Source organism: Dermacentor silvarum, chromosome 5, assembly GCF_013339745.2.
Source record: "Dermacentor silvarum isolate Dsil-2018 chromosome 5, BIME_Dsil_1.4, whole genome shotgun sequence".
Classification (NCBI taxonomy): domain Eukaryota; kingdom Metazoa; phylum Arthropoda; class Arachnida; order Ixodida; family Ixodidae; genus Dermacentor; species Dermacentor silvarum.
The window spans coordinates 78,183,112-78,207,582 of NC_051158.1; the positions used below are offsets into that span (position 1 = coordinate 78,183,112).

General features: G+C 45.3%; 1 protein-coding gene and 1 non-coding gene across 2 annotated transcripts in view; both read left to right on the plus strand.

The window, feature by feature from the left end:
- LOC119453511 (putative phospholipase B-like 2) overlaps positions 1-22,874 on the plus strand; it is a 42,439-nt gene extending 19,565 nt beyond the window's left edge. The window contains exons 4-12 of the mRNA XM_037715556.2: positions 1,994-2,097; positions 2,875-3,092; positions 5,848-5,939; positions 9,624-9,781; positions 12,427-12,519; positions 15,812-15,883; positions 17,954-18,106; positions 19,805-19,964; positions 21,655-22,874. Coding sequence (XP_037571484.1) covers positions 1,994-2,097; positions 2,875-3,092; positions 5,848-5,939; positions 9,624-9,781; positions 12,427-12,519; positions 15,812-15,883; positions 17,954-18,106; positions 19,805-19,964; positions 21,655-21,843 — 1,239 coding nt within the window. The 3' untranslated portion in view covers positions 21,844-22,874. The remainder of the gene's footprint in view (positions 1-1,993; positions 2,098-2,874; positions 3,093-5,847; positions 5,940-9,623; positions 9,782-12,426; positions 12,520-15,811; positions 15,884-17,953; positions 18,107-19,804; positions 19,965-21,654) is intronic.
- Positions 22,875-23,854: 980 nt separating this feature from the next.
- On the plus strand, positions 23,855-23,926 carry Trnat-cgu (transfer RNA threonine (anticodon CGU)). Its single transcript has one exon. It is a non-coding gene; the product is annotated as a tRNA-Thr (tRNA).
- The last annotated feature ends 545 nt before the right edge of the window (positions 23,927-24,471 follow it).

Here is a 24,471-nt window from a genome sequence, read left to right on the forward strand (position 1 = left end):
ACACAAAGTGAGGGAGGCTGAGACAAGGTTATGGGTGGCGGCAATGGAAAAGAAGCCTGCTTTGACTAACTACCTCAAAAGAAAAAAGGAAATTAGGAAAGAAAGAATTTATGAAAACTCAAAGGGAAGCTCCTTACTTTTCGAAGCGAGATCAGGATGCCTTGGAACGCACAGTTATAAAGCGAAGTACACCAAGGACGAAGCCGCATGTGCTTGCTGTGGTAAAGCTAGTGAAACGGTGGAACTTGTTTTATTGGAAAGTGAAGAAATTTACCCAGCTGCAAGTTTAGGCTCCTCTGACCTCTTTGAAGTCCTTGGGTTCAGGGATAGCACGTGCAAAGTAAACATGTCCACTGTAGAGATTAGTAAGAGGCGGTTGGAGGTTTGGTGGTAGAAAAGTAGGCAGACCACAAACAACGGAGACGTACAGAAACTGAGTTCCCAGTAATGGTTCAAAAAGGTGATGCCTGGAATTCTTTGTATTTGTGTGTTTCTCAAAAATAAAGGTAGGACATTAGGCAAAATAATAAGAGCTTGGTGGCGCAACCCACCACCCCGTTTCAAAGGGGAGGCTCATAGCACACATCCATCCATCGAATGCAGTTGAGATGAGCAGGAGACGTTTAGAGCATTGGTTGAAAAAAACATCGGGGAAGAGATTGATACGACCGGATCTGTTAGTCATAGGTCGTGGTACAAGGTAGTATTGAAGGAAAAAAATTAGATATATACAAACATGCTAGATAAAGACATGTGTAACATACCTGATTCAATCAAGCAGGCTAGGTGATTATTTTTCACGGCCCCGTTTCTAAGGGGATGTCATTAAATCATCATGGAATTGCATGAGCTAATTTGTTTTTGTTCATGCAGTATGCGTAGTCCCAATACCTTTGCTTTTTCAAACGTACTATTTTTTTCGATGACTCCATAAGCTGCTCAAGAACTTATACGAGGTGAGAAATCGACCAGCTGACGAGTACAAGGCATTGCTTTGAAAAACACAAGAACTTGTAAATAAAGAATGAAAAAAAAAGCCACCGTAATCTTTTGACAGATGGAGAGTGCTCTTGAGCCGCAGGAGAAAACCACACAGAGAGATGCAAGAGATAAGAACTGCTCACCGCATGTTTACAGCTGATCCGATCGCCCTTTATTATGAAACATCTGTTTACCCCCATATTTTCCGATTTTACCAACACGAACACCCTTGCAGTGCTTCTATCTTCAACATGTGTGAGCTCTCGTTAAGACCAAAATGAAAACTTTTCCCGTAGTGTTGCGCCATTCAAGGGCGATCATTGCGCACCTGCGGTAGAGAACAGCAAACAGAAACAATGATCCGCGCATCTGTTTTGGCGTCCCCTCGCAACATGGTTGCGCTAGAAAGACGACTCAAAGATGAAGGCAGGCGCTAACCGAGTGCACTGGGAAATATTTGTAGCATGCATGCGCACTAACGAAGGGAAGGAGCTACAAGTTAGACTGTGAAATCGATCGGCACTTTGTAAACGGTGAATGCATAGTGAATTCTTTGTTTATTCACTGATAATGTTCTTGTGGGTAAAAACGCCAAACGCCGGTAGCGATCGGGCATAACGCGCCTGCTGCATTTTGGACGCTGTCGTACCTCTTGGCGACGACTTGTTTAGATTAACGGGAACCAATCTCGACGGCCCTGCGTTCGCATACTGCAGGCGTGGGAAGCGATCGCAGGCATCGGAACCACATCTTGGCCGCGGTGGTTTGAAGAACTCTTATTGCAATCGGCTTGAAAAGACAGCAGTAGACAAAAACGCAACACACGTAGGAGTGGAGCATTTATGTCGTGCAGTATCGTTCCTTGAGTTGTGTTCTTGTGCACTGCCTCCCTTTAGAATATGACCATATACCAGCTAGCGCAATTGTCATCTTTACGGCACCATCTATCGAAACACTGCATAACTTCAAGGGCCAAGTCGAAGCGTTTTGTTCAGTCTTCTCCTCTTTTCAGGTACATCTGGTACTTCGGCAGATGCAAGGCATAGAGGACGCTCAAACAGAGGAACTCAAGCAATATTTTTCCAGCGAGCCTGACTTGAACGTCACCAAGACGCTGTGAGTCTCGAAGCACTCGGCGTGTTTCAGGGCGCTCGAATAGCACGTTGAGCGGCCGCATACGCCTGTAGTTGAACTTCGCAAGGTGACGGGTAATTTCAAGAGGGCAAAACACTCACTCACTCACTCACTCACTCACTCACTCACTCACTCACTTCACTCACTCACTCACTCACTCACTCCTTTACTTACTCACTCACTCACTCACTTTTACTTACTCACTCACTCACTCACTCACTTTTACTTACTTACTCACTCACTCACTTTTACTTACTCACTCACTCACTCACTTTTACTTACTCACTCACTCACTCACTTTTACTTACTCTGCCATGTATTTTCCTAATGTGCACGTGACGAAAGAAACATGTTTTTTAATATCTCGCTACTAACTCAGCAGGTCGTTATTCAGGTGGTGATTGAGGACATAGTAAAATTTACAAATTGTGGGCATTACTTAAACACGCGGCATGAGGAGCTACTGATTGCCTTCTGTAGTCTTTATGTGATATTTACAAATAATAAATGCTCTGTTAAAGTATGCATTGATACTCAAAGCTATAGTTTATCCACACAGCTTTCCTTGCTGCTTATTTTAGCGTTCAGCCAGCAATAACAATTTACCGTATTCGGGCTTCTATTCTTCACTTTGGTATCGCAAAAACTTTATCGGCAAAATGCGTGGTAATAACGATATGTACAAAGTCCTGCCCTATGTTAAAATACACCAGTTTGTCCCTGCCCTCATCTAACCCACGGCTCCGACTCCTCCAACAGGTTGCTGAACATTCACGGTGACGTGCAAGATCTGGAGCGGGTCTTGAAGCGGCGCGAGATCGGCAGGGTCACAGGTGAGGGGTCGTGCTCTGCGCTAATTAAGCTTCTGCCGGGACGCAAGGACCTGTACATCGCGCACAACACGTGGACCAAGTACTCCAGCATGCTAAGGATCCTCAAGAAGTACAGGTTGCCCTACCGCCAGAAACCTGATTCAGGTGAGTATAGGGGACCACAGTCATAATTGTAATTCATAATTATTAACGAACCATTAGGACCCATGCACAGGCGTTACAATGCGAGGTGCAACACAAATAGAGATAACGCTTGCCTTATGTTAATCCTGGAATGCTTGTATTGTCGGAGCTGTGGACGTCGTGCTTTCTATATACGGTGCTATATGGAACTATGTACAGCACTATGTATTCACTACTACGCAATGAATGACGCTCAACTACACATTTTACAGTGCGAAGTGTTGGAAGTGGAAGCAGGCAGCTTTTATTCTCTTGTGCTGCCTCTCCCATGCTCCCTACACTCGCCAAGTCGGTGAGCAGCGTAGGCAACTAACGCCTGTCACACGCAAAAGTCATATCGTCACCCTCTACTGCATCTGTCAAGGGCACTGCTCTGCAGTGCATGAACCAATGTCATTGTCCATGAGGAGGAGGAGGATAAAAAAAGAAGAAAGGAAAGGCAGGGAGGTTAACCAGACGCACGTACGGTTTGCTACCCTACACGGGGGAAGGGTTTAAAGGGATGAAAAGAAAGGAGAGAGAGAGGGAAGAAAGTACTCTCAGTATGAACATGAGTGGTTGTCCAACACTTCACAACTAGTCACTGAAGCCAGTCGACTTGATGAACTGTAACAATGCCCGCGTTGCTTTGTAAGCTTGCGACGCGTGGGGCCATGTTCCAAGAATCTGTCTTTGAAAACGGTCTGCGGTTTAATCGGTTTAACACACTCCGAAGAATGTCACGTTCGATGTCATAAAGTTGACAAAAACACAACACGTGTTCAATCGCCTCCTCACAGTTGCACGAGTCGGACACGCCCATGTATTCTTTATGTACTCATGTGAATGAGTACATAAGGAATGCAATTTTCACTGCTCAATTGTGGTGCTTGGTAATGTTCTGTGTTGCTGTTGTTCTGCATAGTTTGATTTCGAAGTTGCCCGCCCTTTGTTTAGTTTCGTTAACACTATCTCGGCTTGGGTATTTACCGGTCTTAGCGACCGCAGTTTACAGAAGTGAATAACATTTTGTGTAACGTTTGCGCTGTTGCGCACGGTGTCACCCAAGGCAGTGTACTCGATCCAGTGGACTTTTTGTTAAAAACAATTTAACAAATAATACATCACCCTGAGTTGAATTTGTTGCCGAATGCCTTATTGACCACACTATAACTACACTTACTGGCCGCTCTACTCCCCAAAATGACTTTGGACTGATCTACAGCTGGCGGAAAACTTGGCAGATGTCCCTTAACCCTTCGAAGAGCAAGGTAATTTATTCTACCCGTAAGTGCCCTAATTCTAAGTTTTCCGATTCGAATAGGAAGACTGTAGTTTCTAATGCTTCACCATACAAATACCTTGGTGTCCACCTTACGTCTGATCTTTCCTGGACTACGTATGTGGTAGCCATTTCTTTTAAAGCATCTGAGTCTCTCGGATAATTACCTAGAAACTTGCGTAACTCGCCTTCTAATGTAACAAAACTAACCTACCTAAACTTTGTTTGTCCGCAACTAGAATTCGCTTTATCCACATGGTCCCCATATCCAGATTACCTTATCCGCATTTTGGAAGCTGTCCAGAATAGAGCAGCCAGATTGACCTCGCCTAAGTGCTACCGTCTTTCCAGCACTGCCCATATAAAACAAGTCCTCATTTCGGTCATTAGAATCTTGCCGCGCGATCGCTCTTCTGTCTTTTTTTCCCGGTCCGTTTACATCAATCGGTGTAACCCTCTGCCGCCTTATCCACCAGAACACACATCACGACGTGTTCTCAATACTCCCAGTTTCATGCGCATACGTGGTAAAAATGAAGCATTTGCACAATGGAGCTAACCTCCGGGCCTCATTGCATCCTTATCGAAACACGAAACATTTCGCAAATACCTGAGTTCGCTCCAAATATAATATAATGATGTCTCGCTGTAGTACAACTGTCTCTAGCCTTTGTATCTTCTGCATTTGTTACCTCTGTATTTTATAACTTTTTTTCCTACTCTGTATAATAATCCGCCCACCTCCATTACTCAATGCCGTTCGAGGTGCCTGTACATTCGGAAGACAGGGATGCCGAGTCAATTACTTCCCGAAAGCAAAAAATTGCAAAAAAGAAGTAGCGACGAAAACAGCCTTAGCGACGTCTACAAACACAATACAAATTTGGACCATTATTATTGCGACCAGTGTTCTAAAGGAAAAATAAAATGGACTGTGTTCTTAAACCTCGTACCACAAGGTATCTCACGTGATCTAAATGTGGTACGCCTTTTGAAACGCTGACCCTTAAGGGACTCCCTAGTTCGTGTCAAACTCGCACGTACACCGGAATTCAGACCCCCCCCCCCCCCCCACCCAATAGTTTCTGCAAGATCAAACTTCATTCAAATGATTTTACATTTGAACGGCATTTATGATCCAAGTGTTTGCCCACTAAACTGCTATTTTCTACTGAAAAATGTGTGTTTACGTGCCTCCATTAGGCTAAAGTATACGAATAGGTCTACCGCACCAGCGCCAACTAGATCTCTTCCGACAACTGGCACGTGTGCCACGTCACATGAGACAGTGTTAAAGTAAAATGGAATGAAACTCGTATTTCTCTCGTTCGCGGTCGCCACGTCGCGCAGCCAGAAGTCGCTCATAAAAACAAAAATGTGCCAGTGTCTCCCATTGGTCAGTTGGCCGAAATATTGTGTAAGTCTGGCACAACAGCATTTTTTTTTAAATTGCAGGAAATATGGTACCGGGCCACACGGCGACGTTCTCATCATATCCCGGCAGGATCTTCTCTGGTGACGATTTCTACCTCCTTTCGTCGGGTCTGGTGAGGCTTCGTCATATTAGTAATATTATGGTTATTACGATCGTGGTGGCTGGAGGCAGGGTTTTGGTAACGGGAGGTTTCTCCAAAAGCACAATACATTTGTACCTCGGAGGGATGCAATCTGCAGGCATGCGTATTTCTATGCACGTATCGTAATGTTCACCCAAGAGCGCGGGGATGACAGGCTTGTCGAGCAAACTGAATTTATAAGGCACGTGGGAATTGATTGAACACGTGTACCTTTAAGTTAGCAATGTCAACTTTGGATTGTAGCTTTTCATTTCAAGATATACATGCGAGGACAGAGAATAAATTTGGTTTTGTCTTGCAATTCCTTCCCCGTATACATTTTTTCATGGGCGTACGAGGAAGAAATTGGTGTGGTTTAGCTTTGGTTAACCCTGGTTGATGGCGAAAGCTTCACTGCCCTGGCTAGGCCCATTGTCGAGCTGTGGCCAAGGTGTGGTTTCGCAATGATATACAGACATGTTTGCAACGAATACAGCATTTATTCATCATCCTTGAAGACACTGCGGTGATTTGTAAAGTAGTGAGACTTGGTTGCAACTCGTAGCCGGGCCCAACTCTACTCGGGCAACGGCGGCAATGTCTCCTTTCGGGGCCCCGTAAAGGCCTAAATATAGTCCGACGTAGCGTGAACGCGCGCACACGTTATGTCACAATGGCGAGAACAACAGCGGCTATAGTTCGAGAAATGGTTCGACGTACTGGCGCCGCCAACGTAACCGGACGCACGGCCAATGCGTTCCGACGCGCCCGGCGTCTACGTAACCGGATGCGCGGCTAATGCGCTCCGACGCGCCCGGCGTCTGATGACGATCGCCCGCGTGCCGATGGACTATAAATGCTCTCGTCTGGTTTGACCTCTATCTCTCAAGGTGAAAACTGTTGAGTCGCCGACGGGTGCCCGAGGTAGCGTAATGAAGTTTTCGCTTCAAAATGAATACCTGGTATAGAAGCGCCTATCCGGATCTCCAAGTCGAATTATTTGTGGCTTTTTGTCAGCGCTTCTGCTATGATGCTATCAGTCCCAATAAATAAACTTTATTGCTTACTCGGAGCATTTCAGGAAACACCGGCATGGAAACTCGCGCGGGTAAAACGCCTTCTCTGTAGACTGTCGAGCAGTTTCTCTATTTTCTTGTCGAACTGCGAAAATATTCACATGAAGTATCCCACGTCACCTATCTCCCCGCAAAGGCACAAAGTGGAGGCGCGGGGGAGCGTTCCGTCCTAAATAACGAGGCTCTTAAGCGCAGCCAGTCCGAAACCAACATAACACAGGTTCAGGTTCCCAAGCGCCTAGGTGGTGTATATATAAAGTGTTTATGACGTTGCGCTGTTACGCCCCGAGTGCACGGGATTAAATCCCGCCCACAGCGACCGTATTTCGATCGAGGCGAAATGCAAAAACAACCATGTAGCGTGTATTGGGTGAAAGTTATAGAACCCCAGGTAGGTTAGGTAGTAAAATTTATTGATGTCCGGAAGAATCTTCACCCCGTTCTTATAGAGGCAAGACTGCGGGCCGCTCCCAAGTTGGGACCTGAAGGCCAAGCCTCTGTCTGTGTGTGTGTGTGTGTTGCAACTGCACATGAGTGGTCAATCTGCTTGAATTTAGGTACACGGATAGAGTTCCTCAATGAGAGGTTGAACCTGAGCTGAAATGTACGAATGCACACAATTTGAAGCTTCATACATAAAGTATACATGAACCTGAAACAAAAAACTACGATCTCTATTTATGATGTCCGCCGTAGGGGGGGACTCGGGATTAATTTTCACCACAGAACCCCAGGCGGCGAAAATTAACGAATGAATGCTGCATTTACTGCGTCAGAAAACTCTAGACCCTAACTTACGACTTCGCCTGCCACCTGGACTCTCCCGTCGCAAAACAACATAATTGTGTCTCATGTGGTTGGGCGTCGCATTTACAAATGCCTATTAATTTCTAATAGGTATGGCCAGCAGCGCGGCAGGCAATTTGTGCGGGTGCGATGAGACTCTAGAGCAGCTTCTGAGCGTCTATGACGTACTCTACAAGCTAAACTCAGCCTTTAGATAATAGTGCTCTCGGAGGAAAAGATCCTGGGATTATGGTATTTTGCATGCGAAAGGCCACAAAAGCCCTTCTGCACTTCGTGAAGGATACTGGACTGTACGAACGCTTGTGACAGCCGAGATTCCTCTGCGGCTGACTCTGCGAATGACTGACTATTATTTTTCTTCACTCTCCCTCTTATCTATTCTTCCCTTCTCCCTTTCCCCAAGTGTAGGGTAGCTAACCGTACACGCCCTCGGTTAACCTCCCCAACATTACCTATTCGTTTCTCTCTCTTTCTAAGCGCACATGTTAGCTATGTGTTGCGTGAATTGAATTCTTGTTCTTTGGTGTGTCCCTCAAAGTCTTCATTGATTATACATTTTCGATGCAATAACGTACGTCGGCCACCGTATCATGACTCCAATACTTCCATCAATTTGCAGTGCACATCTCATGCAAAACAGTGGAGATGCTCAATGAGGCATAGTGCCAAATAAGAAAAATATTGGCAAGTGTACTTATTTATCCTTTTATCGGGCACTGCATTTCACTCCATAACAAGCTAAAGTTATCGCTCAGCCCGAGCCGCGCCTGCATGATCTGTAACTTAATCGAATGTTATCGTTGATCTTATATGTTGCGTATGTTCTCGCCGAACATTGTGTAATCGGATTGTATGTGTGACACGAATTGTGTAGTACTTTCCGGGAGGTGCGCGGGCACCAATGATTACACTAGAACTTTCGAAGAGTCATGTATAAAAGCTGACGCGCTTGACCCACAGATCAGATTTTCGACGATTGCCGACTGGGCTTGCCGCTGTCCTTGTGCTTCACTGTTGCTTGTATATATTTTCTGGGCACAGGTTCGCAAAAAATTCCAGAAAATGTTCTCTATCTCTACTTTCCTGTCACTTTACCTCCCTCTCCCCTCTCTCCCCATAGCAAACAGGACCTTCCCCTCTGGTTAACCTCCCTGCCTTTCCCCTTTCTTCTCTATCTCTCTCTACGGACCAGCTTTGTTTTTGTTCTTCAGGAGGCGTACGTTTCGTCACATAATGACGAAAGATCACCACGTGAGAGCAAGACATCACAATGCTTTGGCATTCGCTTCGGCTTGCTCGGTCGTCAAGCTATGCGGCTACTCAATGCCTTGGCCGATGTGACAAACCAATTTCCTGTTCACACCTAACCCTCTTCCGTGTCATAAAATCACGACACATACGCCTCCTGAGAAACAAAAACAAGGTTGGTCTGCAGAAACGCTATCACGTTACATTACTAAGGGTGCGTTTAGGATTGCCAGTATTTTTTCAGTGCTTTAGATATCAAGTAAGTTACGAATATGTTCACAGCGCACACATCCATAAGAACCGGAACAGGCAGTGAAACCGCGCTCTTTCACTCCGTCTGTCCCTTTTTCTAAGGATGTGCACACTGTGAAAATGTTCAAGATGCAATGTTACCAACTCGTCCAATCTTCAAAACTTGCATCCAGGACATTCACATCACTCAAAAACTGAGGGGTCAGAAACGGCATGTCAATTCTCCTTCAGACGTCATCTTGCCGCAAATGCTTGATGACGATACGGGCGAATCTAAAATGTTACTGCGCAGGCCACCATGGAGACTACTATTGGCAACGAAAATGACGTTCTTTATTGGTACGTCACGCCGGAATCTAACCTGGAGTTCATCAGGAATGTAGTGTCCAACCGACTGGCACTCACTGGCTATGAGTGGGCCAAGATATTCTCCAAGTACAACAGTGGCACGTGAGTGGCTGCAATGGCTTCGTCTCTTCTATAGTTTTGAAGTGGGTCATTGTTGGTTGTTAATCAGCTGTTGATGAACGGGAAGGCAGGCTACCTCAGAGGGAGCTACCCCTGAAAAATTTAAGAAATTGAAGCTACCTCATGTATGACAGGCACACATATTCCATAGACATAGCTACTTACTTAACTGACAGCAAAAAAGCCTAAGCGTCAAACAGACAGAAATACTAGTATATAACCACAAGAAGCATCCGATATGCACTCAAGTCAACACAATCTCATGTCCAGCGATAAAGCACTGAGTCGGTTTCATTGAATCTCATGTTGCCTCTGAAGCAGCTCTGGAAAACGATTAAACGCAGATGCCATTGGCAATGACAACCAAATATGTTTATTGAACGTCTTGAGGTGATTGCTGGAACAGTTACTTGGTACAGACAGTTTGAAAGTTTTTGAAGTGGGTGATAGAAGGAAATAAAGTTCGATGCATAGCACACACACATCATTAAGTAAATTAAAAGCCCAATCAGAAATCTGGCACAAGGTGGCTGTGCGCAGAGACGATTGCTCAAGCATAAAAGTTTGATTAAAGGGAAAATTGTCATCCACACCATAGTGGCATGCATCTACAAAGGAAACTAATTCGGCTATTTTAGAAAGTTTTGCAGCTGAAGAAAAAGTCATCCTGGTCTGGAGGATCGAATCAGGGACAAACGCCTTAATGGGCCGGTGTTTTACCATATCAGCTAACCAGGAGTCTAGCGGGTCTCCGAACAAGGCCGAAACACTCGACAACGTTAAACGCAGGAAATTTCCGTAGCAAGTGCCAGCTATATATTCGGGTGGATGATAATTTTTTCCCCTTATGGTTCTTGCTGCACTTAATGGAATTCCACAGAACCGATTGCCGCCAAATTTGATGGCGTAGGTTTTAATTTCCTTCGTCACTGGCGGAATATTACCATTTATTGAGCAGCATGCTTCTTGAGGCCCACAACACCACATTCTGAAAGCCAGATATTTCTCAGTTTCTGGTTTTTCTTTTGTAGCTAACTCTGCCTGACGCTGGTTTTTCACGTCGTTCCTGAATTCGCCGAGAAATTGGGTACTGGTCTAAGCACCAAATCTCTCGTCGGAATTTAGTACTTTAGATGCACTAAGTTTCTTCGAGGTTACCAAATCATAACGGGCAAGGTGTAGAAAGACGCTACCTGTTGGCATGACATTCACGTTAGGGTCGCCGTTTAGCTCTTTCCTGACCGAGCGAAAGAAAAAGCTGCTTTGTCCTGCTTTTGGTTAATTTATTTTATTGCGATAGCAATTATATGGACACTCAAAGCGGATTTCTGCTGTCGCCGTCGCTGTCGCCGTGAGGTTCTGTATAAATTCCAACGGCGATGAAATCGCCGCCGCGCGCCGTATGCTGCATGTGCGAGTGAAAGCGCGCGAGGGACGCGTGCTTTCGGATGGGTGGGACGGGAGGGACGGGAGGGACGGGGAGGCGAGGTTTAGCTGTGGCACCAAATGCGCATTTATATAAAAACGTTGCGAGGCGAGAAAGTGGTACAGACTTCCGACGCTGCCTCTTCCTCTTCACAACCACAATCTCTTTCTCTCTTCGACGAGTGTCCCGTTCTGATCTCGTCGAAAACCTCCGAGCCGCTCCCATAGGCACCGGCAATAGCCACCAACGCCGTTCGTGTTCGGTGCGACCGCGGGCAAAACGCCGATGGCTTCGACAGTTCTGCACGTTGCTGGTGCTGCTGCATGTCCAAGTTTATACAGCTGATAAAACTACTATCCTTGCGCCGTATAGCTCTCTACTAATTTGCTATGGCAATTGATGCTTCGCCTTTCGGGTGAAACTGCGACATTTTTGGGATAAATATGTTTCCAGTATAATGACATACTTAGAAACAAAGGCAAACTACAAGACTTCTTCAGGTTTTGTGGCTTTCGAAACAATATTTCGGTTAGCGAAGTAAAATAATTTCATCAGATTCAAAATTTTCGCAAGCATTGGTGCAGACCAGATAAAAAATTATCTAAATTTCATGCACAGAACAACTAAAAAGGAACCACAACACGCGAAAGGTTTCTTCATTCTGTCAAAGCGAAAGTCCAGGAAAACTAAACTAAAGTTCAGATGCTCAAGCAAATTTCGAGCTATCGAAAATAAACTCAGCCCTTATTGTTTATGTACAATCGCGCAGGGCGGTTTCGTGATGAGGTGAAACATGAGCATATTGGAGTTTCTGGAGAAAACACTTGTTTTGTGTTACGCGCTTTGTCTTCGTAGCACTTTTTACAGCTTCCGGCGATTGTGCATTCTTGCTGATCATGTCTGCTAGAAAAGACGACATGCGGTCGGCTTCGGAAGTGGCTCAAAACCATCACAGCGAAATCAAAACTGTGTTTTGCGAACTGCCTGCGAGATAACTAATTAAGCCGGGAAACATCCGCGAGGAGCTTTAAAATGTTCTCCTGCACCCACCAGTCATGGATAATCGATCCTCTACAATAGACGCGGTTAGGCGTAGATGTCTGTTTTTACCAAGGATTTTTTCAAAACCTCCTTGGTTTTTACCAACCACTATGCTGTTGTGTGACACCAATGCATGAATCTTCTAAACTGCGTTACGCAGATACAACAATCAGTGGATGGTGGTGGACTACAAACAGTTCATTCCTGGGTCGGAGCTGAAAGATGGTCTTCTTTACGTGCTGGAACAACTGCCGTAAGTTTGAATGACGAGTGTGACACAACGTTTCACAACAATTTATTACTGGTGGATGAATCTGATGACCCAATGCATTAACGAATACACGTGTCAATATTTCGTTTGGTAGTGCCGATAACCCAGTTCTTTCAATAGGAAGCTTTAGCTCCGGCCCAACTTCAATGCCGCCTATTCGAATACAGATAAAGCGCCGGATGGTTTTCCAAAAGAACTCCTTATCCAATTTTAATGTAACTTGCAGCATTGGAGAAAGTTTTATTCTAGTGATTGTTGAAAGTAAGATTTGGATTTAGGGCGCATATAATTGTTTTATAAAAATGCACAAAATTGGTAGCTTAGAAATACATTGCAGCGCAATCTTAGAAATGTTTAACTCTGCGCCGAGAATAGAAATTGCAATTATGTGCGTGACTGCAACAATTAAAATAACCAACTGGACCGATGTGGTATATTTTACAGCTTACGTGGATGTGGTACAATATTTACAGGGACTTCACGGTACAGAACCCCAGTGGTCCAAATTTCCGGAGTCCCCCACTACGGCGTGCCTCATAATCAGATCGTGGTTTTGGCACGTAAAACCCCATAATTTAATTTTGTGTTTGCGAAGTCCTACTCACACTTGAGTGGTATAACAGTTACGAACGATAGGTGGGCCTATCTTTAGATGTGCCTATCTTTGTCAAAGGCGGCCTTGTAATTTTCGGCAGGTTAGTTTTAACGGGTTACTATGGCGACGTCACATGAGATCATTGTCGGCCGCGGCTGACTGTAAAGGGAGAGAACGCAAAGAAATGGGCGTTTTCATCTCGCATAGGCGTACTTCACGGGGGGGGGGGGGGGCATGGGAGGCACTTGCCCCCCCCCCCCCCCCCCCTTTGAAAGAGGGCACTTTCGGCTACACAGCTGGAAAGTACAACAAAACTACAGCTGACGCTCAAATAATGCTTCTCTTCACTATGTACACTCTGCTTCGACAGCGAGGATTGCCTTTTGTGCCTCCTCAGGACACGATGTAGCGGTCGACGTGCGGGATTCGCCTATACACGCTCGCATTGTGGAGAAGGTGTGATGCTGGGCAGTTCCCGCCCTAGCAAATGTCAGCTTGCACTACTTGCATCATACCCAGCTCATCATGCTTATATTTCGTGGAAGGGAGAGGGGGGTCCCTGTAAGTGCAATGTGCGACATTTTTTACGTTCCTTGTCCTGTTAAAAGTGTTGCAGGTAATGACTGAGCAGTCGTTTTCTCCCCCCTATTTTCATGCGTCATAGGAGGTACCTACTTGGTTTCAGCGTTGTCACCGGTGAACTAAACAAGACACTTTGCTTATATTTGGTGAAAACAAAGGGCGTGTTATGTGTAATATGTAGGTAAACTTCAAAGACACAGGACTGAATAAGAAATTTGCAGTAAATTACTAATGCTTGCGATCCGGAGCTTTGTGAATGTGTTTTACGAACAAAGGAGTATATATTTCGCTGCCCTGGGAGAACTGTGAACTCCACCGATATCAAATTAAGGAAGATTGAGTCGGGGAGGGGGGGGGAGAGGGAAGTGAGGGAGGAATGACACCATGGTAAACGCTATGGCGAAGTAACATGCATGTTGATGAATGTCTGTCTTTTTAAAAATTCCTAAACTAAACGTGCTCTAAAGCATGACATGCTCACAAGATTTCCAACAGGCCAGTCATATACGGGCAACTTGTGATGCGAAACCATCACATGGCCCATTGAGCGCAAAAACCGGCGTCATCTGTAGCAGCGAAACGGCACCTAATTTCCCATTGGCTGCGACGCCACGTCACGATTTACCTCGACAGAGCAGAGCGGGCGAATCGAACACCTGCTGCCATTAGCGCGCCAGGTGTTGCGTGAGCGGAGAGGGCATTGGCGAGACACCACGTCACCAGCGCACCTCGATGGAGCAGGTACGGTGACGCGACGCAAGACGTCTTCGATATGCATCGAAGTGTGGCTCCGAGCGCGAGCGTCGATTGGCTTCAAAACGCCATGCGTAGCGGCGCCGAGGGGCGGTGATGGGCCCCGAGGAAAGTAGTGAATGTTTAGCACAGAAACGCGAAGTGCAGATGCGTCGATCCGATGCAGTGAGACATCAGCGGATCTGCAAATCTTGAGAACATTACTCCCAGCGCAAAACTCGAAGGACGGTGCCGCTGCGTTCAATTGGATATTAATGCATTCGCATTCCCAATCCCTAAGAAGTACGTAGGTGCCCTGGGATTCTTTAAGGTATGCGACATAATTGCAGGAAACAGAAACCTTTATTGCAACAGTTCGAAAGAAGCAGCGTCACTAGAAATTGGGTTGTAATTCTCCAAGGTCGCATACATCTGCTCCTCTTGTGAATATTACAACTGATTTATGTTGATTGTACTTATTTGTGTATAACCTCGACAATACTATTGCCTAAACCACCGATACATTCATGTTGTGGACTTAAACTAGTACAATTCTTTGGTTAAGTATTAAATTTGTTTGTAGCAAGTGAGCATTTTTACTCGGCGGGGTCAAGGACCACTGTCAGGCACTCATTGTCCTTTGTCCCTGCATGATCTTGAGATGTCCGGGTTAACATACCTGCCTTATTCTGCAATAAATGCAAATTCAAAGTGTTGTTCGGGCCCCCATGGTTCACCACGTGATTAATGAATAGGTCTCTGTCGATGAAATATAAAATTGACTGACAGACGCATCTCGAGGTTCTTTCAAGTATTGTAATAGTAATTCGCAATATATATGAGAGAGAATCAGGTCGTTTGCGGTTTGCCCCCCCCCCCCCCCCCCTCCCACTCAGGAATTAGTTGGTATGCCACTGATCATTCGGTGTTTCTATGCATTGTGTCTAAGACAAGGTAAAGAGCAGGGAAAAGAGAGAGATGATAGGAAGCCTTAAGAGAACTGAACATAAACCATAGGTGCAGAACAAACAACAAAAATCGAAACAAAACAGACACATTTCTGTAAACAGAAATCGGAACTTCAGAGAAATGAACGACACCTACAGTTTCTATTCAGTTCTCTGAAAGAAATTCACCTGCCTTTATTTATAGCCATACTGGTAAGGACATTTAGCATCAAACAGTTCATGGCTGAACGTTCTTCCGAAAGGGTCAGCGCAATGCTCGCAACTAGTTATAAATAATGGCGATTGGGGCATTGCTGAATGTTTGTCAGGCAAACATTCTACGAAGTTTGTTTTCCAATGCACAAGCGTTTGTCCCTCATCGCCTTCTTTTCCTCCTGTTTCTTTTACCGCATGCCAGTAAGTACATCAACATGACGGACGCTACCCAATCGCTGCGTGACCAGACCTACTGGGCGAGCTACAACGTGCCGTGAGTTTACACGTATATTTACATGCGCCAGTTAAGCAGTACAATAAGACTGAAACCTGGTGTAATACGTGTGATGCTTTATGGCAATCATTCTGAACGGTCTTGCATATGTGACGGACAATGGCAAAAAAGACCCCTAGAACTTGTGAGGGATGTGACAACTACCTTATAATGCATTACGTCAGACGTAGCGCCAAACGGCCGAGGCACGCAAGACGACGGCGCCGTAGCAGTGTGTGACCGATGGTTTTGCAGGAATGTAATGCATGTTGTTATCTTTGTTGTTAAATTTTATTGCTTCGTGTTGCACGATGAAATTTCTATTGACCTAGTGCAATAAACCATCAGTTCTAGTAGCGCGGTGTCTTCGTCTTCTCTGTCGTCTTGCGTTTCCCGTTTGCGTAATACATCACGGAATGCAATGCCAGCTGTAGCCGATCAATGTGTTTTTTAAAAACTTGTTACTGCTTCGTTGTCTTTCATGCATGAATTGTTCGGATTGGCATATATCTGTGGAGGTTTTTCTGCAGCCGAACATCACGGCGCGTCGCATGCGTCTCCGGAGCTCTCATAACCAGATTTTCACACAAAACCTGCTAGAGAAAACTCTGGAGATAAAGTCTGCGGGAGCTACAAAGAGGTTGGTTAAGTCAGAACGGAGAATGGTGGTTAATACATGGATTTGCCTAAACTGCGTCCTTCTGGTTTCGAGTGGCTTCGTGACTTTCCAAATAAATGACTTCGCCACAAATTATTGCGTTATAAGTACAAGAATTCGCAGTAATTGGGCATATGCGTGTAGACTAATTGTCTTGATCTGTTTAGAAAACTACATGAATGCTTCGAAATTAAAAAAAAAAGATGGAGACAAATAAAGCCACAGGAACGTGTGAAGCGATAAACACGAATATCAGACAAATTCAAGTGCTGACCACGCTCATGTGCGAGCAGAACAAGTTTCCGTATAGTTTCCGTGAAGACGTCTAAAGTTTACATATAGTTTCCTCGAACGGGCTTTAAGTTTCCGTATAGATGCCGCGACTCCACAGTTTGCGTGAATGCGCCTCAAGTTTCCGTATAGTTGCAATCACAATGAATAAACACGTACAATATAGGTACACAAGACATTGCACAAACGCCAGCGCTTTCGTTCTCGTCTTGCTTGTGTCTGTGTTCTTCTCGTGTGTCTTAAACGTGATGAATTGTTACCAGCTTGCTCAAGCTTCTGTCATCTTAGGTTTTTATCGAGAGATTGCCACTGTGGGTCATCATGACCAGACGCGCTCCTTCGTCGCTTAATGTGTTAGTCACGAGTTGACACCAAAAAGACGCGTCTAGACATAACTTTTCACCAACTAGCCCCTGTCGGAAAACTGCAGCACTCTTACCATTGAATGGGTATTTTAGGAGGAAGACATAGCCAACATGTTACTGGGCTGCCCCTATATGCGCGGCAAAGGCAACAGCTACGCTACATACTTAGGGCTCCGGGCAGTCACCCATTGTCGCTTTGACAAAACTTAGACCATGGATAGTTGGTGGCATAGAAAGAACAGCTTTCACTGCGGCGAAATGCTTTATTTTTATTTGAACGGACGTGTGGTCGCCCTTTTTAAACTTTTAGTGTTTGCGTTGGTTAACCTGTCCTTTCTTAGTATTTTATTTTTTTCAATTCATTTTAAAGCAAATTTATATCTTCAATTTAAGTGAAATGGAGTAGGCGGAGACGCACTGCTTCCAACGCCTCTTGTTTGGCCTCATCCTATGTATTTAACCCTGACTACCTACGACTGCAAACAGTCATTTCGAGCAGATTTACACGCTTCCACACAAGTGCTTATTTCTTACCTAAGCGTAAAACGCATAAAGCGCAAGGTTCGCGCTGGAATCTGTAGTCCACTTCGTTCGCATTAACTCCGCCAATCTTCCTCTAAGAGTCTGCGTCGATGCGATATGGTCGTTTACCTTCATGTCCACCCACTTCAGCAGGCCTCTCGAGCAAAGTTCAGTTTGCCTGTATCTGTGCTTTATCCGCGATTGCACGTACCGAAACTATCCCATTCCACGCAGCGCCTTCGATTTCATCTACAACGAAAGTGGATGGTGGAAACTGGTGGATAAGTACGGCGACTGGTTCACCTACGACAAAACACCGCGGGCACTCATGTTCTTGCGTGATCACAACAGGGTGCAAGACATGGACTCCATGATCAAACTGATGAGGTAAGCGGTCTTTCTACAGTGATACGCAGACGGGCGGCATAGCATTATATTCTTGGTGGGTTAAACTGCTTTGCGCATCCGCTTTTAGGGGGTAATGGAACACATGATCTTATAACGCATGTTGGCACAAAAAAGTTCAAACGAGAGTCAATAATTGTTCAGCAGTGGTGAATCGGGTGCGCAGAATCCTGGATCTAATGTTCCGTCACATCACAAATAGTGAGGACAAGATTGAAAGTGAAGTTCATGAAGCTTTTTATATCAGGGCGTAGGTTATAGACGAGCGTCAGCGTCTCTTTTTCTGCTAGATTAAAGAATCTCTTTTTAGGAGGTCATGTACATCACCTTTTCTTGCACGTTTGCCGAAGTTCTGGTTGTTCATGGTCGGTTAACTGCAGTTTCTTTCTGGTGTTGGTGCACTGTTTGATCTCCCGTGAGGAATGTGGTTTCAAGCGATTCTCTTTCTAGGAATAAAATTAGTTGATAGTGGCACTCATCCTTCAAATGGTTGTTTCTTTTCCTGCTTTTGTGTGTGCCATACTTCTTGTTCAAAGTTACCTTCGTCAGCTCATGACCTTGAAGCGACTTGGCTTCTCGACTGCGTTCGCGAATAGTCCACACGAAGAAGAGGCACGAGGGGGAGCCGTTGGCGCATGTAGAAAATGCAATTTATCAATTCAACCTTTCAAACAACATGAACGGCACGGCTTTGCAAGTAAAACCCATGAAAGTATCTTTACAAGCTTAACGAGAGTGACGATCAGCCCCTGCAGTGGACGATTAACCTTCGCTCCGGTGGATCGCATAGCACATGTACGTGCCACGACTGACCCGAGGGAGACTCCCCGTGACCGGAATTGCCGTCGTCTTATCAAAGCCCTGGATGCGCATGCTCAAAAGTGCGCAGAGGACCACGTGACAAATTTGCCCCAGTCACAGCTGTAGCGTCAGGCAGCTGTGGCAGCGTATCGATAATTCTGGTAATCAATCGACGGGATCTCGGCAATCACCACAACCTTCAGATACAAGTCCCTGTGTCGAAACGTTGGTGCCAGGCTGACGCTTCCCTTCCCTTATTATTGCTAAGTTCATCACTTCTCAATTATTTTGGTGGCACCTTTGCCTTGTTCTGACAAAAGCAATTCAGGAATTCAAGATAACTGATCTCCTAAATAAAATACGACAGTGCAGTAACAAGAAGCTCATTGATTCTAGCAAGCAATTTCGAGGTGCATTTTAGAACCAGAAATAGTCTGTTGGCGATGACTTTACTACCTTACTGTAGGCCTTGAAACGCACCATTGGTGCGACGGCGGTTGTGGAAAAAAGCATTATGAAAGCAGGTCTGCAGCCGTTGTATCGCAGTGCAAGCGTGCTTTACACACCTTATGTAAATTTGCCGCAAAGTACGTGATTTATTCTTTCTTTCAATGCGCTTTGCCCATGGGCCTTCAGGGATATTCGTTTTTTCGCTGGATAAATTGTGAGAGAAGTCGGGAGAAAAACAAGGTGCAACCCTGCAGCTAACCATTTAGCTTTGTACGATACATCGCATGGCCAGAAACTCCATGAAACAGGAAGCTGGAGACCTTTATACGGTTACGCCAGTAGCCGTATGTGAAAGATGTGGCCATACGGGAATCTAAGCTCCCGGCTTTAACCTGTCAGTGGGTATGCACTTTTTTTCTCTACCTCCAGGTACAACGACTACAAGAACGACCCGCTGGCGCACTGCAACTGCACACCCCCGTTCAGTGCCGAGAACGCCATCTCGGCCCGTAGCGATCTGAACCCGGCCGACGGCGTCTACCCATTCCCGTCGCTGGGACACAGGGCGCATGGCGGAACTGACATGAAGGTGGACGGTGTTCTTTCACTTCTTTCTTACGGCTATGAACGGGCTTATTAGCTGCATTCCTTACAGGGCGTAGACACACCCCCTAATGCATCGGTGCCAGTGGTCCAGTCCGATGGAACAACGTTACCAATTACTTTATGCCAGTTGTTGATAGATCATGGAGAACTTTTCGCTCTGTTCCTTCCGCATGACGTACAATCAGAGAGTTGACGTTATCCTAACCAAGCCCCATAAACTCTGACCAGCAACTGCGAAAGTGGTGCCTTCTAAAGGGCCCCACAGTTTTGGCGTCACTGTGAAGGCAATAATTTCTATGAGCTCGTTTAGCTTTCAAGGTGTGCCGGCGTCCATCTGTAGGCCGCGCCATAAAACAAGCTAGCTCGCATAATTGCCGCGCTTGCTTCGTGTATTAAGGTAGCCATTTTTGATGATTTGACCAAAAAGTTTCACGAAGGATAATTAAATTTCGATCGTGCACTGACTGCCGAAATATTGATGACTAATCGCGTAACCTTGTCTCTCAAGCACTGAGGTGGTGCCTATAACAGATGAATGATTCGACCGAGAATGTGGACATGTCATCTCCCTAAAACCACTGCTATCTAGGGACTACAAGAATGATGGCTTAGCCAGGGCACAGTGCTGGAGTCATATGACATCAAGCGGGTCGGAACAAGTTTGGACCACAAGAAGCCAACTCGCGGGCGCTTGCACAATCGACCAGCTTTCGCCGCAAGGATATATTTACTGCTTTCGTGCACCGATTTCGCGCAACGCTAGCAGACAGATGTATGAAAATAAATCGCAACGGAGCTTATTGTTTCAAATTTGTTCTCCTAAAGGTTAGCTAGTCTCAGTGCAGAACTCGACTTCAACGCAAACTTAGTTATCAGCTTAGACTAATAAATGGGCAGCTGCGTGCCGCTACTCAGCGCAGTGAAAGAAAAGCGGAGTAGAGCGCGGAAGTAATACAGCTACCACGCGATAATGCGAGGAATCCTGGAATGGAGAGAATAGACTACTAGTTAGATCAATAGCTGTCGATGTCGCGTCGTCTTTCTTTCTTGGAGCCTGGTTACACGGCACTGCATCAGCCGCACATTGAAGGAAATGTCATCTGCGGGCTGGCAGTTAAGCCTGGGAGTCAAGCTCGCAAAGCGCCACGCCCACATTGGTGTACCTAGCTGCAGCATCGCCTCCGAAATTGCCACCGTGGCGCGTTGTAACGCTAGCGCGTTGCTCCGAAGGGCGGTGTACGTTTGAGAGGTGCCGTTCTCAACTTCATACCACCGCGATGAGGTTTCCAAACGTGACTGAACAGAAAGGGGCTCAAGCCTCAGCACCTTTTCGCCAGGTTTTAGCGCTGTTTCTTGAAAGTGAGGAATCGGGCACAATCCAAGGCACGATAGAAAAACAATACAAGGCACAATCAAACAGTTTTCTATCGTGCCTCGGATTGTTGCCAATGCGCCATGAAAAAAAAAAACGACGCTAAAACCTGGCGAAGATGCGCTGCGGCCATAGTCTCCTTTTATAATAACACCGAGTGCTATAAAAGACTGTTTGCTGTCTAATATGTTGAGTTTTTTTTAAGACATAGGGAAAAAGAGTTGTTTTCATTCAACTGACAATTGTCTCAATTACATGCGTCTCTCGCTCTCTCTCTAATTTTCCGGACTGCCCTCTTCAGCTCGCCAACTACACCCTAATGTCAAAGCTCGAGTTCGTGGCTGTGAGTGGGCCAACCTGGGAACAGCAGCCTCCTTTCCGCTGGAGCACATCCGGGTTCATGGACCGCCACGAGGGCCACCCGGACGTCTGGGCATTCGAGCCGTTTGTTCACCACTGGCTCTTGATGAAACCGGACGAATTCAAATAAGGAAAAAAAAATATCCGCTGCTCAGTAACGGCATTCGTTTTGACACATTTATTTTCTTTTGGTAGAACGAGCGGCTCTACTATGTTAGCCGCCATAGCTGCACAATGGGGGCACCACACAACGATTAGTTTATTATAATCAAGTCTTTTTCCTATAGACTCAATTTGCATTCATTTGGCTGAGCAAGTAGCGAAGAAATTAAAGGGACAAGCTCCGAAAGCTTATTAGGTCGTGTCCGTGCTTGCTTAAGATAGCAATGTTACTGTTTTGTCTATGAGCTGTTAACTTGCCCCGACCAGGTACAAATGTCAGAATTTTGCGCCCGAACAACAGCACCGTAGTAATGTCAGATTGTTGTGATGTCACAGATTTCAAAGCATTTTTCTGTTCCTTTTCATATATTATTCTCAAAGCTTATTAGGTTACGCCTTTGTGTGCTATAGATAGTAACGTAATTTTCTTTTTTGATGACCTGTTTACGACACCCATGCATACGTTGTACAAATCTCATGATGACACAAAGGGACCGCGTAGAGCTTGAAGGGACTTGAAACCAGATTTTTGTTTTTGCATCCCTAACAAGATAGCGCTTACAGTGAAGACTGCAGATTCTCTTCTGAAAGTGTAACTCACCAACTCAATTTAACCTTAGCAAACGACTGCTAGTGTCAGCATCTTAGTTTGATGCGTCGAATGGCAGTACTGCCAACTCTTCCAAGTGTTCAAAACATGCGAAGATTAGGAAATTGTTGCCAGCCATTATTGTCAACGGTCGAAAGAGAGAGCTGTGGTATATATATATATATATATATATATATATATATATATATATATAATGTCCGTCGGTAGGATTGAACGATGCTTGTTCATAACTATATGGCAAAGTGACGCCTTGCTTCCTTGCGAGTTTTCATTTTTTTTCTCAGTTTTCATTATATATGTTCTTCTATGGTTGTGCGCGCATTCTATCTTGGCTTGTCTGATTATTTTCACTGTGACTACATGTTCTGCTACCAGCAATAAAATGAAGATGTTGTCAGTAAGGCTCTATTTGTGTGTCCTTACTGTTTCCTGCGCTTTCACAGCGTGGAACTTGATTTTATAATATACGTGACAGTGTTGCAGCAAATACAAATCCTATAAAAAATTAAAGGATAGGGCGCAGTGCTTGCAAAGTATTTCGGAGAGTACTTCCAAGACTACTTTCAAAGGTAAGTATTTCCACAAAGTAAGTACAAAACATTCTTATAGGCGTCTACAATAAACAGCCCCCAATTTTTTGTTAGTCTATTAAGCAGACTACTAAATTCATCGGACTTTTGAAGTTGGCGGTAGTCGGGCCTGTAATATAATACCAATGTCACAAGGTCACTTTCAATCGCTGTCGGACCTGATCCGCATTAAGCTCGATTCGGATCGAATGCTGCTACACGGCCACTTTTTATCGGGGCCTTGCTCGGCCCGGATGCAGACAATCACGATCTCTGGATCGGAATGAAGCCTGGAAGGCTGACTTCCATGTAATTCTGATAGTTGCAGACGTTCAGCAGCTTATCCACAATAGCTAACGAAATATATGTCATAAAAAGACAACAAACAGTGACACATAGGACAACATAGGTTTGTTTTTTTTCACCCGTCTTCATTTTCATCAATTTATCATTTCTTTATATCAAGTAGTAAGTACAAGTAACTTCCCCTATGTTGTCCTTGGTGTCCTTGTTCGTTGGATTCTTATGATTGATAAAAATAGGGCCCCTCGGTTCCCTTTCTTCTAGTTCATTACATAACGAGGGCTCGAATCCGGCAACATTGATGCCTTCAGGTAGCTTATGTGGGTTTATTGACCAGTTGCCTTCCCCCCAAAAGATCACGTACTCGTGACGCCTGCGATAGAAAGGATGTTATACATCCACCGCCTAGGTTAGTGAGTGGTGGCGCTGGCTAACACTCCCAGGGTTAATTCTAGTTGTAAGACATAAATACCCCTGAAAGTAGATGGGAAAACGGAGCCGCGGTAGCTCAATGGTGAGAGCATCGCACGCGTAATGCGAAGACGTGGGTTCGTTCCCCACCCGCGGCCAGTTGTTGTTTCATCCATTTTCATTAATGTATCATTTATTTAATGCAATTAGTACAAGAAATTTCCCCTTGTTGACCTTGGCGTCACTGGTTGTTGGCTTCTTATGATACGATTATTAAAAATTGGGCCCCTCGGTTCCCTTTCTTCTAGTTCATATATATATATATATATATAATATATATATATATCTATATATATATTTACGTATTCAGCGTGAGGGGAAAAGGCCATTTCGGTTACGATCTATACCGAAGTGATCAATCGGGTAATCTCGCCACAAGCCGGCCCTGGATCTTCGCCGCGGGCGTCACATCGGTTCCGCTGTTATGGCTACTGGCGCTGCCTACGACGCTAACGCTGCCTCCACCGCTCAGACACCGGCGGAAGTGGTACTAACCCAGCTACGTCACCCGGGAATCTTCACTGGCACTGGCAAGGTCGACGTCGAAGACTGGCTGACGTCGTATGAGCACGTCGGTAAGCACAACAAGTGGAATGCCACACATTTGCTGGCCAACCTGATCTTTTACTTGGGAGGAACCGCG